General features: G+C 48.3%; 1 protein-coding gene across 2 annotated transcripts in view; it reads left to right on the forward strand.

The window, feature by feature from the left end:
* PIFI (post-illumination chlorophyll fluorescence increase) overlaps positions 1 to 12,870 on the forward strand; it is a 57,925-nt gene that overhangs the window by 30,868 nt on the left and 14,187 nt on the right. For both annotated transcript variants that reach the window (XM_087369702.1, XM_087369701.1), the window contains exons 3-6: positions 173 to 257; positions 472 to 550; positions 737 to 850; positions 993 to 1,105. In XM_087369702.1, the coding sequence (XP_087225828.1) occupies positions 173 to 257; positions 472 to 550; positions 737 to 850; positions 993 to 1,105 (391 nt within the window). The remainder of the gene's footprint in view (positions 1 to 172; positions 258 to 471; positions 551 to 736; positions 851 to 992; positions 1,106 to 12,870) is intronic.

Consider the following 12,870-nt stretch of genomic DNA (forward strand, 5'->3'; position numbering starts at 1 on the left):
ATCCCCACTGGTTGATGCGTGTCATACCTTCTCTTTTGTCATTATGATGTAATGTATTTTTAGGACTGCATCTTTTCTCCTACGTATTTTCATCCCTTCTCCATGGCACTAAGGTGCAACCTTCATGAAAAACTGAATCTAACACTCCTTCATGTACCTTTTTCTCTAACAGCTATACTTTGCCTAGCTGGACTGACTTCGAGATGGGTAGGTATCCAGTTTTTTGGGATACAACAACTGGGAGACCACCAACATCTGTAAGTCACATGTCATGTACTTTTGAAAAAATTTGGCCTTCTGTCGGTATGAAGTTTGTCTGTCAGACTTGATTGTATGTAATTTGTTCTTGCATTTTCTGGGTAATATTTTGTTCCAAGATTAGGGCTTGTTCCGTGGCTACTCTCTTGCCCTCCACAAATCAGATCTCATGTATGCTTTACTGATCTATAGTAATATCTTACTTGTATGTAGGGGGAGTCCCTTACTATCTACTTCAATCCAGCTGCAAGCTATCTTGTCCCAAATTCTGACTACGGCATTGCTTTCAATGGTGTGTCATCTACCTTGAATATTCCTCCAGAGGATTTAATATGTTCTTTCAATATCTTTACGTTGTTGTCATCCGTAGGATTGGATTCAAGCGTCTGTGGCTGGCTCCTCTGTATATGCTAGCTTGAGCTTGCAACAGTAAGGTATTGAAGAGTCAGGATAGTGAATGCTGCTAATTTGGCTACAGGTGGCTTTAATCAGCCTATTATGTGTGGTGGTGAACCTAGGGTAATGACGAAAAGAGAGAGAGGCACACAATGCACACCTTTCTACACAATCAAGATAAATGCTCCTGTCCATGGTAAGTTGTCGTATCTGGGATGCTGGAGGATTGCAGATTCACCTTTGCAAAGATGTGTTGGTGTGATTCTTGAAGATTTTATTTGCAAGCCAAGTAACCCATTCGTATGCTGACGTCTTCTTATTGCAATTTTTATGTGAAGCTTTGACCTTGGAATTTTCATTCACTGATGGGAAGAATTGGGATGGCTCTTACAAATTAAAATTTGAAATACCAGACAAGTGGAGGAACAAGCCTAGTACTTTTTTTAATGAGGTATTTACACACTTTAAAAAAAAAGAAGCTAGCTCATCTGTGGACCTTACATGTCTTTAATGGCTGTTTTTTTCCCTTGCACATCCAAGTAATAATTTTACAGGTGATTCAGCTGCACCATCAAAAAAGGCGGGTTGAATATCCTCATTTCTATTTCCTGGAGACTGAAATTTGAACTGGGTGTTCTGTAAGCTGGGATTGAGTTGCTTATTGTGTGCAGCTATACAAGCCAGGTCTGGTGTTTACATCACCCACAAGCAAATTACATTCAGACCAAGCTGGTACTTAATTTTATGTGATCCTCTAGGTGAAAATCCATTGGTGTACAAGGCCCATGATGTGGAAAAGCCTGGTTTAACATAGACAATCTGTACATTGTATGCACAGCAAATAGGAACCCATGGCCTATTGAACCTATGAGCCATAGGACGTGGATTCCAAGCAGCTGATACTGTACTTTGCACGTAAAATGCTTAACCAGACTTGTATTACAAACAAAGGATATTTTTGAAATGGCTAAAACTTGTAGCTGTGTGAATTCTGCATGAGACTGACAGTGGGCTCAAGTAGAGGCTAATCTATTGAGGGTTCATGTTTCAGAAGTGGGCTGCAATCTGGGGAACCCTTGCAGTTGGAATTATATTGTCTGATTTGAGTCCAAAGCGAACTTTTGCTGATGTACTAACTTCATAGGCGTTTGTTGCACTATGGAGAAGGTTCTCCTATTGCTCCAGCTGCCCTTGCAAGCTAATCCTTCCCTGTCAGCTTGCCCTCAGCCACACCCTCATTTCAGTGGTTTGGAGAGAGAAACACGCGCGATATATGTGGGTCCGTGTCCAGATACCTGATGCCCGACCAATCTACATGGCAGTGTGCTACTTTCCCCCAGATACATCACCTTATGCACACGCAGTCACTACGAAGGGACACAGCCCATATGAGACAATACATGATGATCTCATTGAGTTCTCCAGACTAGGAGACAGCCTCCTTGGTGACTTCAATGCACACACAGGTGACAGGCAAGTGGGCCTACTTGACCTTACATCAGACTCTCTCATAGTACCAGAACTAGACACTGCAGAGCTTGGGACAGTGAGACACTCAGCGGATGCACCACACGTGACGGGATACGGCTGGCATCTGCTTGACCTTGGGGCTATCCATGACCTAATCATATATAATGGCCTACAAAGATGGCCATTATCTCGTGGGTTCACTTGTTTCCCACATGGCGGAGGTACTAGTACAGTGGATTACCTACTCGGTCCCCTATCCTTCACCTCACGGGTACACGACTTCGTTGTGCCTCCTTCCCTGCTAGGTGTTGACCACTCATACATATCCTTCAGTATCTCCACCACTACGCCAGTCACATGGAGAGCCCCCCCCACTCCCACTTGTGTACGGGTCCACTTTGACCGGACCCTTGACCCCGCTTACGTGAGCCATTTGGCACAGGAGCTCCTAGGTTTACTACTTGGGGATGAGGTAGACCTCACCCATGCATCAGACACCCTTGCCACAGTGGTCACGGACGCAGCTATTGGATCTTTCCCTACGACTCCGCCTAGGCGCGTTTCAGTGGGAAAGATGCCTCAGAACCCTTGGTATGATAATGAGTGCAGAGAGATGAGAGCTCACCTCACACGTGAGCAAGCCCTTGGCCACTTGACACCACCTGAGGCACAAAGGATCTCACGACGGTTGACACGCCGCAAGTGGTGGGCTTTCCTCACCCATAGGATGGACGAGGTGATTAGTTCGTTTAGAGGTGGGGATCCTACTATCGGATGGGGGCTCCTATCAGAGAGAAAGCCGCCTATCCCCATCACAGACCTGGGTGTTTGGCACACATACGCATGCTCTCTCTATGATGTTCCGATGTAGGCACCACCTGATATGTCTGCTTTGCCCAGACCTGCCACTTGTCACTTGTTCACTACACAGAATGTGCGGGCGGCACTCCGTCGGCTACATAACCGGAGAGCATAGGATCATGAGGGGCTACGGACGGAGCATTTCGCACACGGGCACGAGGTTTTGGCCCTGATCTTAGCACAGATGTTCAACCACGCCATATGCCACGGCTTTCCACCCTCTTGGAGCACTACTACCATCTTCCCAATACACAAGGCAGGTGACCTCATGGACACTGGGAACTACCGCACTCTCATGATTGGCCACACTCTGGCCAAGATCTATGGATCTGTACTAGAGAGAGAGATCAGCAGTCACACAGAGGCACATGGGCAGCGTGCTCTAGGACGGGCAGGATTTCGGAGACAGCATTCCACCCTAGACCACATCTTCACACTGAGGGCTATCATTGAGGAGGCGAGGTCGAGGCGTAAGAAAGTCTATGCCTTCTTTGTAGACTTTCGGAAGGCTTTCGATATTGTCCCACGATCGTGCATGATCAGGAGACTTCAGGAGATGCAGATCCCAGAGGTTCTGATTTGGGGGGTGATGAGCCTATATGAGTCTGTCAGGGGACGTGTTCGTGCCCCAGGAGGCCTATCAGGTTGGGTGGAGAGCACGATTGGGGTGAAACAGGGATGCCCCCTCTCACCGACTCTCTTCGGCCTCTACATTGATGAGATCACATCCTTCATAGACCGCTTGAGAGGCGAGGGGTCACTGCTGGCTCATTTGTTGGTACCGATACTACTATATGCGGATGACATAGTCCTCCTGTCGTCCTCAAGAGAGGGATTATAGAGACATCTAGAGGCCCTCAAGGAGTTCTGCACAGAGAGAGATCTGACAGTTAACCTTGGAAGACCAAGGTTGTGATCTTCAACACCTCATACCCAGTGCTCCATCGACATAGCTTCACTTACCGAGGTCAGCCAGTAGAGATTGTGCAGTCCTACACATACTTGGGTGCAGTTTTCACTGGGCTAGCTTTCACGATGATCCATGCAGGTCGAGCACACCTCACACGAGGATATGGTGCTTTGGCTCGGCTAGAGCGACTGTTTCCAGGTGCACTTCCAGGACCCACCGACGAAGTGCTGGCTTTTCGACACACCCTAGTGAGACCAACTGCCATGTATGCATCATACGGTTAGACCTCCTCCAGCTTCACACACTTCGGACGGGGGGGGGGGGACCAGGGGTTCCCCACCGAGACCCAGCTCTACTATGACCATTTCTTGAGAGTATCGGAGGATGGCCTCATCATCAGACCCCAGTATCTCGAGGACAGAGGAGTCTCACATGCACTAAGGATTGCCATTAAGGATTGCCATTGGACAAATGTGAGTCTCCTCCCATCAGCTGAGGGTTGAGGCAGGGAGAGGTGCAGGCATATCGAGAGAGCAGTGGACTTGTATGCTATGCACGATGGGTCAGGTCGAGACCGAGGAGCACTTTCTTTGTATGTGTCCCACCTACTACGAGATCTGAGGGCACTACCATTGCCTTTTTAAGGAGGGACACGGGTTTGGCCAACTCTCACGTCTGATCCACTTCCAGGATCAGGTCTGTATTGGGCTCTACTTGATGGAGATACGGAGACACAGATAGAGACTACTGCGACAGATCAGAGAGTAGCAGGATGCGACCACCACGTCACAGGACATTGAGGTGGATCGAGCGCAGAAACATGTCACCGACTTCTATGCATTTGAGTCAGCTCTAGGGCACTCGGGAGTAGAGGAGGAGGAGCTAGCTGACATGAGAGATAGATGGGTCAGTAGAAAGAAAGAAAGAAATTTTATTAGAGTCTTCGAAAGACCGATGGATTTATGAGACTGAAAGGAAACCTGATACAAATCACAGTAAGGGTGGAGCTATTGAAACGAGCATCATCACCCATGCTGAATCCTAAGTCTGATCATACATAATCAAATACATTTGGATGTAACAATGAAAAGAAAAGGACTGGAGCGGAGCAGAATCCTCCATATGTCATGTCGCCCTGGCCAGTGCATAGCCGGTGATGGGACGCTGGCGCCCGTCAAGGGGTGCTGTGCGTCTTGGTCTCTTGGACAGGCTCGATGCAAGACCAGAGCCATCGTGACTCCCGTGGTACGTATCCCGGGTCTAAACAATGACGGGAGGTCCCCCAGAGTGATCTGTGTGTCCCCTCGATGTCTCGTGTGCCATGCTGCAATCGTCAAGTCGGGGTCTCTGTCATGCCTGCGGCTAGAGACTGGACGATCAATGTCACTCGATGGGAAGAACTCTGTGATCTTGCTCTGAGAGGTGTCTGATGTGGCCCAACCCCGTCGCCTGAGTAAGTGCTCTCTGTGTCGGACCCCCTCGTGAATGAAGGCCGCGAGGCATCTCTGATCTGGGTAGGCGAGGAATCTGGAAAGGAGCCTGGTGCTGTCTTTGAAGAGGCAGTGGTAGCGACCGCGGATCTCGTAGTACACTGGGCACCTGAAAATAAAATGCTCCTCCGACTCGACCTCCTGACAATCGCACAATATGCATAAGCGATGCTCCCTAGGAATCCCCTCTGCTCTGCTGCTCTCTATGCGGAGGCGGTGTGATGATACCTGAAACTGTCCGATGGAGACCCATAGTGAGTGAGGCATATGAAGCTCAGTGTACCCTGGTGGTGTGATGAATCCCTCCTCGGAAATATGAAGACAGTAATCTCTGTAGAAATTGAGCTTCACTGGAAGCTCCCTCGGCTCCAACCAGGTCCTAAAGGTGTGTAGTTGTAGGAGCTCCTCTCGAATGACCTGGTTGGTGTGTGGCCCGATCGGGATGGTGGGTGGGAGTACCGGAGGGGCATCTAAAGTGCATTGAAAAGGAGGTATCCTATCGATGTGGAACCCTAGTCTCACAAACCATCTGTGAGTCCGTGCATACCAGCATCGCTCGTCTCCCTCTGCGCCAACCTCAATTAGGAATCGAGAGCCAACCATGGCAACCTCTGTCTCCCTGATGTGCAGTCCCCATATGATCTAACCCGGTGTAGATATATAATGGTTTGAAAGGCTGCATCTAGCTGGAGTGGGGAAGCACCAAACTGGGCCTGAATCATGTGATGTGGTAGAGATGGTTTCCCCCGAATCATCCATGAGAGCATGAGGATCTAGAGGCGCTCCACCCGTGTCCGCTCTATCTCTGACATGTCAGGCCCCTAACAAGAGCTGCCATACATACCGGCTGGTCGGACCAAGGAGTCCAAGAGAAGAGCCTTGGACCGAGGGTCCTGGAAGTGGGAGTGGAAGCATTGTCTCTCTAGCCGAGCTAGTGAGGCGTATCCCCTGCTCAGTCTGGCCTGCATCGCTGGTCTCATCGTGAAGATCGGGCCGGAGAAGATGACCCCCAAGTAAGTGTATGAGGATACGATCTCAACTGGTGACCCACCGAAAGTAAAAGTAAACTGCTTCCGTTGCATGCTTGCTCGAGAGGTGTTAAAGATCATGACCTTGGTCTTGCCAAGGTTGACCTCCAAGTCATGGGATAAACAAAAAGCCTGTAGTGCATCCAGGTGTCGCTGGAGCCCCTCGGGTGTGGACGACAAGAGTGCCACGTCATCTACATAAAGAAGAATCGTGATGATGATCCCGGCAAGTGAGCAAGCGGTCCCTCCGAATGCCCCCATGAAAGTCTCATGCTCATCGATGTAGAGGCCAAACAGGTTCGGTGATAAGGGACAACCCTGTTTGACCCCTATGGTACTCAAGATCTTATCTGTCCAACTTGCGCCTGTCCGAACTCGGCCTGAGACTCTCTCATACAGTGCCATGACTGCCCAGAGGATCTCGTGATCAAATCCCAGTGTTTGTAGGCGCGTGATGAGACGAGCTCGAGGTATTGTGTCAAAGGCTTTGCGAAAATCCACAAAGCAGCAATATACCCTCTCCTTTCGTGATCTGGCCTCCTCAATGACACTCCTGAATGTGAGTAGGGAGTTGACACGACACCACTACTGGACGAGGGACACGGGGATCTCACATGCGACAAGAGACCAGAGCACACACCAGAGCACACACGATTAAGGTTCGACCTATCTCAGCTCTCCTCAGAGGCGAGCGATAGAGACGTGGCATTACACTTGACATAGCCCATCAGATCTAGAGATCGAGGAGACCACGCCCCCCACCACAGCGCTAGACAGCTCGATAGATGCAGATATGTGAGCTCTTTGTGTCACACCAGAGAGCTATCATGGAGCCTGGATACATGAAGCTAGATCATGTTCTTGGAGCATTAGCCTTGAGCGCCTGACATGCCTCACTCATGTTACACACTATTTGGCTTTTCTGGCCTGACTTGATGTGATGTACTACATTAGTATTTCAGTTTATGTGTTTTCTAGTACTCAGCGAGGACCTTAGCGAGCCCTTCGCCCCAGCCCAGAGTGGCTTGTATGAGTTTACTTTGTTCCCGCACTTTTGTCCCATAGGCCCGCGAGGCTTCCCGTGGATGGTAATATATCTTTCTTTCTTTCTTTCTCCCCTCATCTTGGTTGCTTCAGTTCTGCCCTAGGCTTCCCTCTCTGCCTCTCTTCAGCTTTCCTTCCTTCCTCTCCATCTTACCCCCTTTCTGCCTCAGCTGGCCTGCCTGCCTCTCTCTTGCTGCTCAGCTCAGCCCCCCCCTTTTGGCCTTGGCCTGCCTCCCTGACTCTCTTGCTGCTCAGCTACAGCCGCCCCTTTCCCTCTCTTTCTGCCCCATTCTTTCTTCAATTTCATCCCCTTCTGTCCACCGCTGCCCGCTTCCTCCTAGTTTTCATCCCCGACTTCCTCTCATGGCTCTTGGTGCCTGCGATGGCCTTCTGCTCAGCTCACCTTATTCCTAGCGTCCCTATGGGCCTCTTCAGCCTGACTTTTACCCCCCTCCTTCCTCCCCTCGTTTATCTTCCCTGCCTACCCCCATTGCAGCCCATGTATGGATTGTCTTCCCCACCATTGCAGATATCCCCAAACCTTTCCCTTCCTCTCAGCCTCCTCTCTTTCTCGGTGCTCCTGAAATCCAACGGAGCAGTGATTTGCATGGACCTGTTGCCAGTGATTCTTTGTGGTGACCATTCTCTGCCTAATTGAGAGGCTCCGGCGACAACTCCCTTGATTCCCACGATCATCAAGACCTCACTTCAAACATAGGATAGACAGTAGGTTTTAGGTTATAAATAGTAGGACACATTGCAGGCTTTCCCCCTACCCGCACACAAGTGCAATGGTTGACTCTAGGCAAGCCTGATCCTTGAGGGGAGCCACAATTCATGATCGGGGGTCTTCCTTCTCCAAACTGACCTCTATAAGACAACTAGCTTCATATCCTTTGTACGTTGTGGTCTCACCTTGTGTTCATACTTTGTTGGTACCATGGATTTATTGTCGAGACATGGAGACAAAGCCAAATCTTAGTGATTCTTCGGTTCTCAGGGTAGTATTGCAACCTTATTGGCTCCCTAGGTACAACCTTTGGCTGTTTCCTGCAACTATGCTTGTGCTCTGTATTGCCAAGGTAAGGCTGGTAGTTGACCATAGTTTCTATCCTTCGATATCATTTTGGAATCTTCAAAGTTTTGCTAAGGGGACTTAAGTGGCTAGACTACCAGGGTAGTGCCTCAAAATGTAGAGGTTTTGGGTTTCTACTTGAATCCTTCCCAAGATATACAGTCCATCTCCCTTCTCTTGAGGAGGGTAGGAAGCACATGTTGTAAGCGGTGACCCCCACACTAGTGAACCATCTTCTTGCGAAGTATGCGGTCCTTCTACCTAAGTCTGAAGTTGAAGCATTTGGGCTGGAATCATCAACCAATGCACTAGGTTCCTCCCACGTTCTCACGCACCGTTGGTGAAGCCTACCCTTCATTCATGAACATACTTGATGTGACAGCTCGAGCCTCATGACTCTAGCTCCTCTACTTCCTTCTCTTTCACATCATCAATTTTGTGGCTTTTTACCTCTGCAAGGCCTGGTCACTCTTCACAGGCTTGAGTGCGTTCTTGGATTTGTGCTCTTTGAGCACTGTTTCAGTGCTGACCAAAATTTTCGTTGATGGTTGGGTTGTAGAGACGATATGTCTTGGACTCGATATGATACACAATGAAGATGCACTCTTGATGTTTTGCGTTTAGCTCACCTGCAACATGCATGTACCTCTTAGACCCAAAAACTTTCAATTGTTTTAAGAAAATACCTCAGTAGAGTAGGCTTTGTTTACTTTTTCGAAAGAAATTTTCAAGGTAGCTAGGCCCGTGAACTTTTTTGGATGAGAACTTTATATACCTTCTTTCCTAGAGGGGTTTTAATTTGGAAGGGCAGTGGGTTCATCACAAGATTAAAAAGGCTAGTCAAAAGCATCCTATGGTTTAAAGAACTCATCCAAAAGACTAAGAACGTTTCTCCTTATTGTTATAATGCAAATCAGCATGGAGCCAAAGTGAACCGTTGCATCTATTTTTAGGCTGATGCATCATGTGTCTTCTAATTCCCCTATCAAAAACATTGTATCTACTTCTAGAGAGGGATGAACCTGAGTACCCTCCATAGCCTCTGTGCATCTGGCTCTCTAGATATGCCGGGATGCTATGCTCGCTAAAATCTCCCAAGAAGTATCCACAGAGGCATGTACATTTGTAAAAGGAAGCTGTGGTACCACATCCAACGAACAGGGCTCAATCTGATGACGTCGAACCAAAATGGCCCGAGAGGAGTCAAGTCTCTCATAGAATACGTGAGGCCCTGTAAGAGAAAGCCAAGCCACTGAGCCCCATGTCATAAAGAATGGGGAGTGGGCAAAGTGACTGAAAATCCTGGCTACCCCCATGCAAATCATCCTCGCCTGTCTGCAATCCCATAAACTTCTATATACTTTGAAAACTTTCTTGTCAAGATCATTATTTAAGAAATCAACATTACTTTCAGTTGAAAGCATAGTAGGCAGCAAACGCATTTCAAGTTGACCCAAAACCAATGCTGCACAGATGATGACACATTTAAGGAGTCATCCGCTGCTACTGAGAGGGAGAATGTTGAGAATGTGGGGGATGACTTATGACTCATGAGCACATATCTTTGTCTTTAGTCTTGACTCTTGATTCTATTCACCTTTTAGATTCATCATAAGTCTTTTGAGCTATCCCATGCAACCCCTGTGGAAGCACTTGCAGGATTCGATGTACCAAGATGTAGCGAGTAAGACCTGGCTAACAACTAGAGCCTTGCCTGCAAGGGAGAGTTTGGCCGAGCTCCAGGCCGAGCTCCAATATAGAAGCTTGTGCCAAACGCTCTTTAGGACCGAAGCAATTTGCTGCACTACCGTAATATCCAACCCCACCTGACACCCTAGGTATCTTGCTGTCTGTCCGCGTGGGATCCACCTGAAGCCAGGGCCTGCCTCCCATTTGCGAATCTCCTGGACCTCCTCCGTGCCCATGAAGAAACCTATGGATTTAGTTTAGTCGATCCGTGCTCCCGAGGCCTCACAATAAATGGCCAAAGCCCCCCTTACCGTCTCAAGGCTTGCCACTAACCCCTCCACAAACAATGCTGTGTCGTCCGCGAACCTTGAGTCAAGCGGCTCCTGAGAGCATAGAAAATAACCCATGGCCTTTGCCACAAAGAGGAACAGGAAGGCGGCAAGCGGGCAACCCTTTCGAACCGAACGGGATAGAGAGAAGGCCTCTCCTGTGTGGCCACCGATGGTCACCTGATTGGAACTCCCTACATAAAGTGCTGAAACCTTTTGTGTCTATCTCTTTGAAAAGCTCAATCTCCTCATCGTACCCTCAAGGAAGGACCACTCCATCAGAAAGTCTATTAACGTCCATTGGAGACCAAAAGGTCTATGGGACAGCAAGAAACCCTCTAGTACAACTGCTTTAGGGAGGGCACATGGCAGCTCCCAAGGAGTCCAAAAGCAACTCACATTATTTTAGAGTACCTACATAATTTTAGAGTACAGAAGATCGATGGGTCTATGAGACTATAAGAACCCTGATACAACAAGCTGAAAGGATGGAGCTACTAAAACGAGCATCATCACCCATGCTAAATGCTGAATGCTACATAGTCTTGGAAAGTATCAGTATGACATAGTCATAACCGCAATATCCTATACATCATCAACGTCACCATGTCACATCAAGTCAAGTGCCAAGTTTGGCTCGATACAACTAGGAGAGAGGTCATGGTGGACCAAAGGTTGGTAAGGCTGCGCTGGTATAAGATCAGGGATAGAGCACCGCCGGCTATCCCTAGGTGCGGTTCGGTGTAGACAGCTTTACATTTGACTAGGGCCATAGTAACTCTTGTAGGTCGTGTCCCGATCCTGAACATGGAAGGCATGTCTCTAAGTGTGATCTGCATGCCCTCTCTCTGTCGGGTATGTCATGTCGAGGGCTCTGGATCTCTGTCTTGCCGACTCGTGAGGAACGAGGGTCTGCGTGATTTGGTTGAAAGAACTCTGTGATCATGCTCTGAGAGAAGTCTACCTATATGCTCTACCCTTGCCTCTGTAGTTTGAGCAAGCGTTGCTGCCGATGCTTAATTGCTTTATGAATGAAGTGACACGAACACGATCGCTCCTAGAAATCCAGACCTGCACACAAGCACAAATAATCGATCATACGACCCACAAAGAGAGGCGTAGGCATGCTCACCACCCAACCATGATGCTCACGGGTCTAGGATCCATAGAATTCGAGCATCCCCTGAGCCACAGGTTGGGCTGCTGGCACGAACATCTCCATCGAAACAGTCCACAACCTCCTGGTGTCCCATACCACCAGAAGGTGCCCTTGGGGCCTTAAGACTGCGCTGGGAATCTGGGATACGCTAGAAAGCAGATGCGTGTCCGCAACACGATCCATGATTTAGACCAAGAAGGAAGAGCTAGACCTGCTCTGACTTGCGTGAATGAAAATTGAACCTCGGGCCCCTTATATAGGCTCTAGCCTAGTGCCACTAAAAATAGCTAGAACTCTAACTCGTCCGTTGCCCTTGCAACCCAACTTGAGAATCGCCTGCCTAGCCCCTAGTCTCCCGAGACTATCAAAGCTAGTCCTGTGCGCCTAAGCACATGTTAGATACAATCCATTCACATGACATACTCCCCTTCCTCTACGAACTCAATCCCGAACTCCCCTTCCTCTACGAACTCGATCCCGAGTTCATAAGAAAGTCCGAAAACTCTCTTTGAAGGTTAGTCAATGTCTCCCATGCAGAGTTCTCCTTGACACGATCCTTCCACTTAAATCTTGTATTCCGTGATCATCCTGTTTCGAATTTAATGTTCACGAAATCCAAGAATACTCTCAGGCTCGTGTGGTATAAAGGTCAAATCTTCAACTTGTATACGTTCCTGAGGAGTAACTACCTGATCCTCAGCACCTAGTACTTCTTTCAGTCTACTGACGTGAAAAATTGGCACGTTCAGAAGAACTCAAACTGAGAGTGGTATCCAACTTGTCAAAGACAATCGTACATAATTCACTCGTAAACCTAGAGTCCCTATCATTTACTATGTCAGCTGGCAACCCATACAGACAAAACAATTGGTCAACGAATTGTTGAGTCAACTGAGTTGCTGTGACCGTGGATCTAGTAGGTAGAAATCCGATCATCTTTGTCAAGTGGTCCGCGATAACCCATATGGATTCATGACCTTGCGTGTTCGTGGCAATCCTGTAATAAAATCCATGGAAATACTCTCCACTTATTACTAGGAATGTCTAAGGGTTGTAGTAACCCCACGCTTCTAAGGCGTTTTGCCTTGGTCACTTGACAAGTATGGCAACCTACCACATAGTCATGAACAAATTCTCTCATCTTAGACTAGTAAAAACTAT

The sequence above is a fragment of the Dipteris shenzhenensis genome, chromosome 31, assembly GCF_047967505.1.
Source record: "Dipteris shenzhenensis isolate YYH24624 ecotype China chromosome 31, Dip_SZ_1.0, whole genome shotgun sequence".
In the NCBI taxonomy this organism is placed as follows: Eukaryota; Viridiplantae; Streptophyta; class Polypodiopsida; order Gleicheniales; family Dipteridaceae; genus Dipteris; species Dipteris shenzhenensis.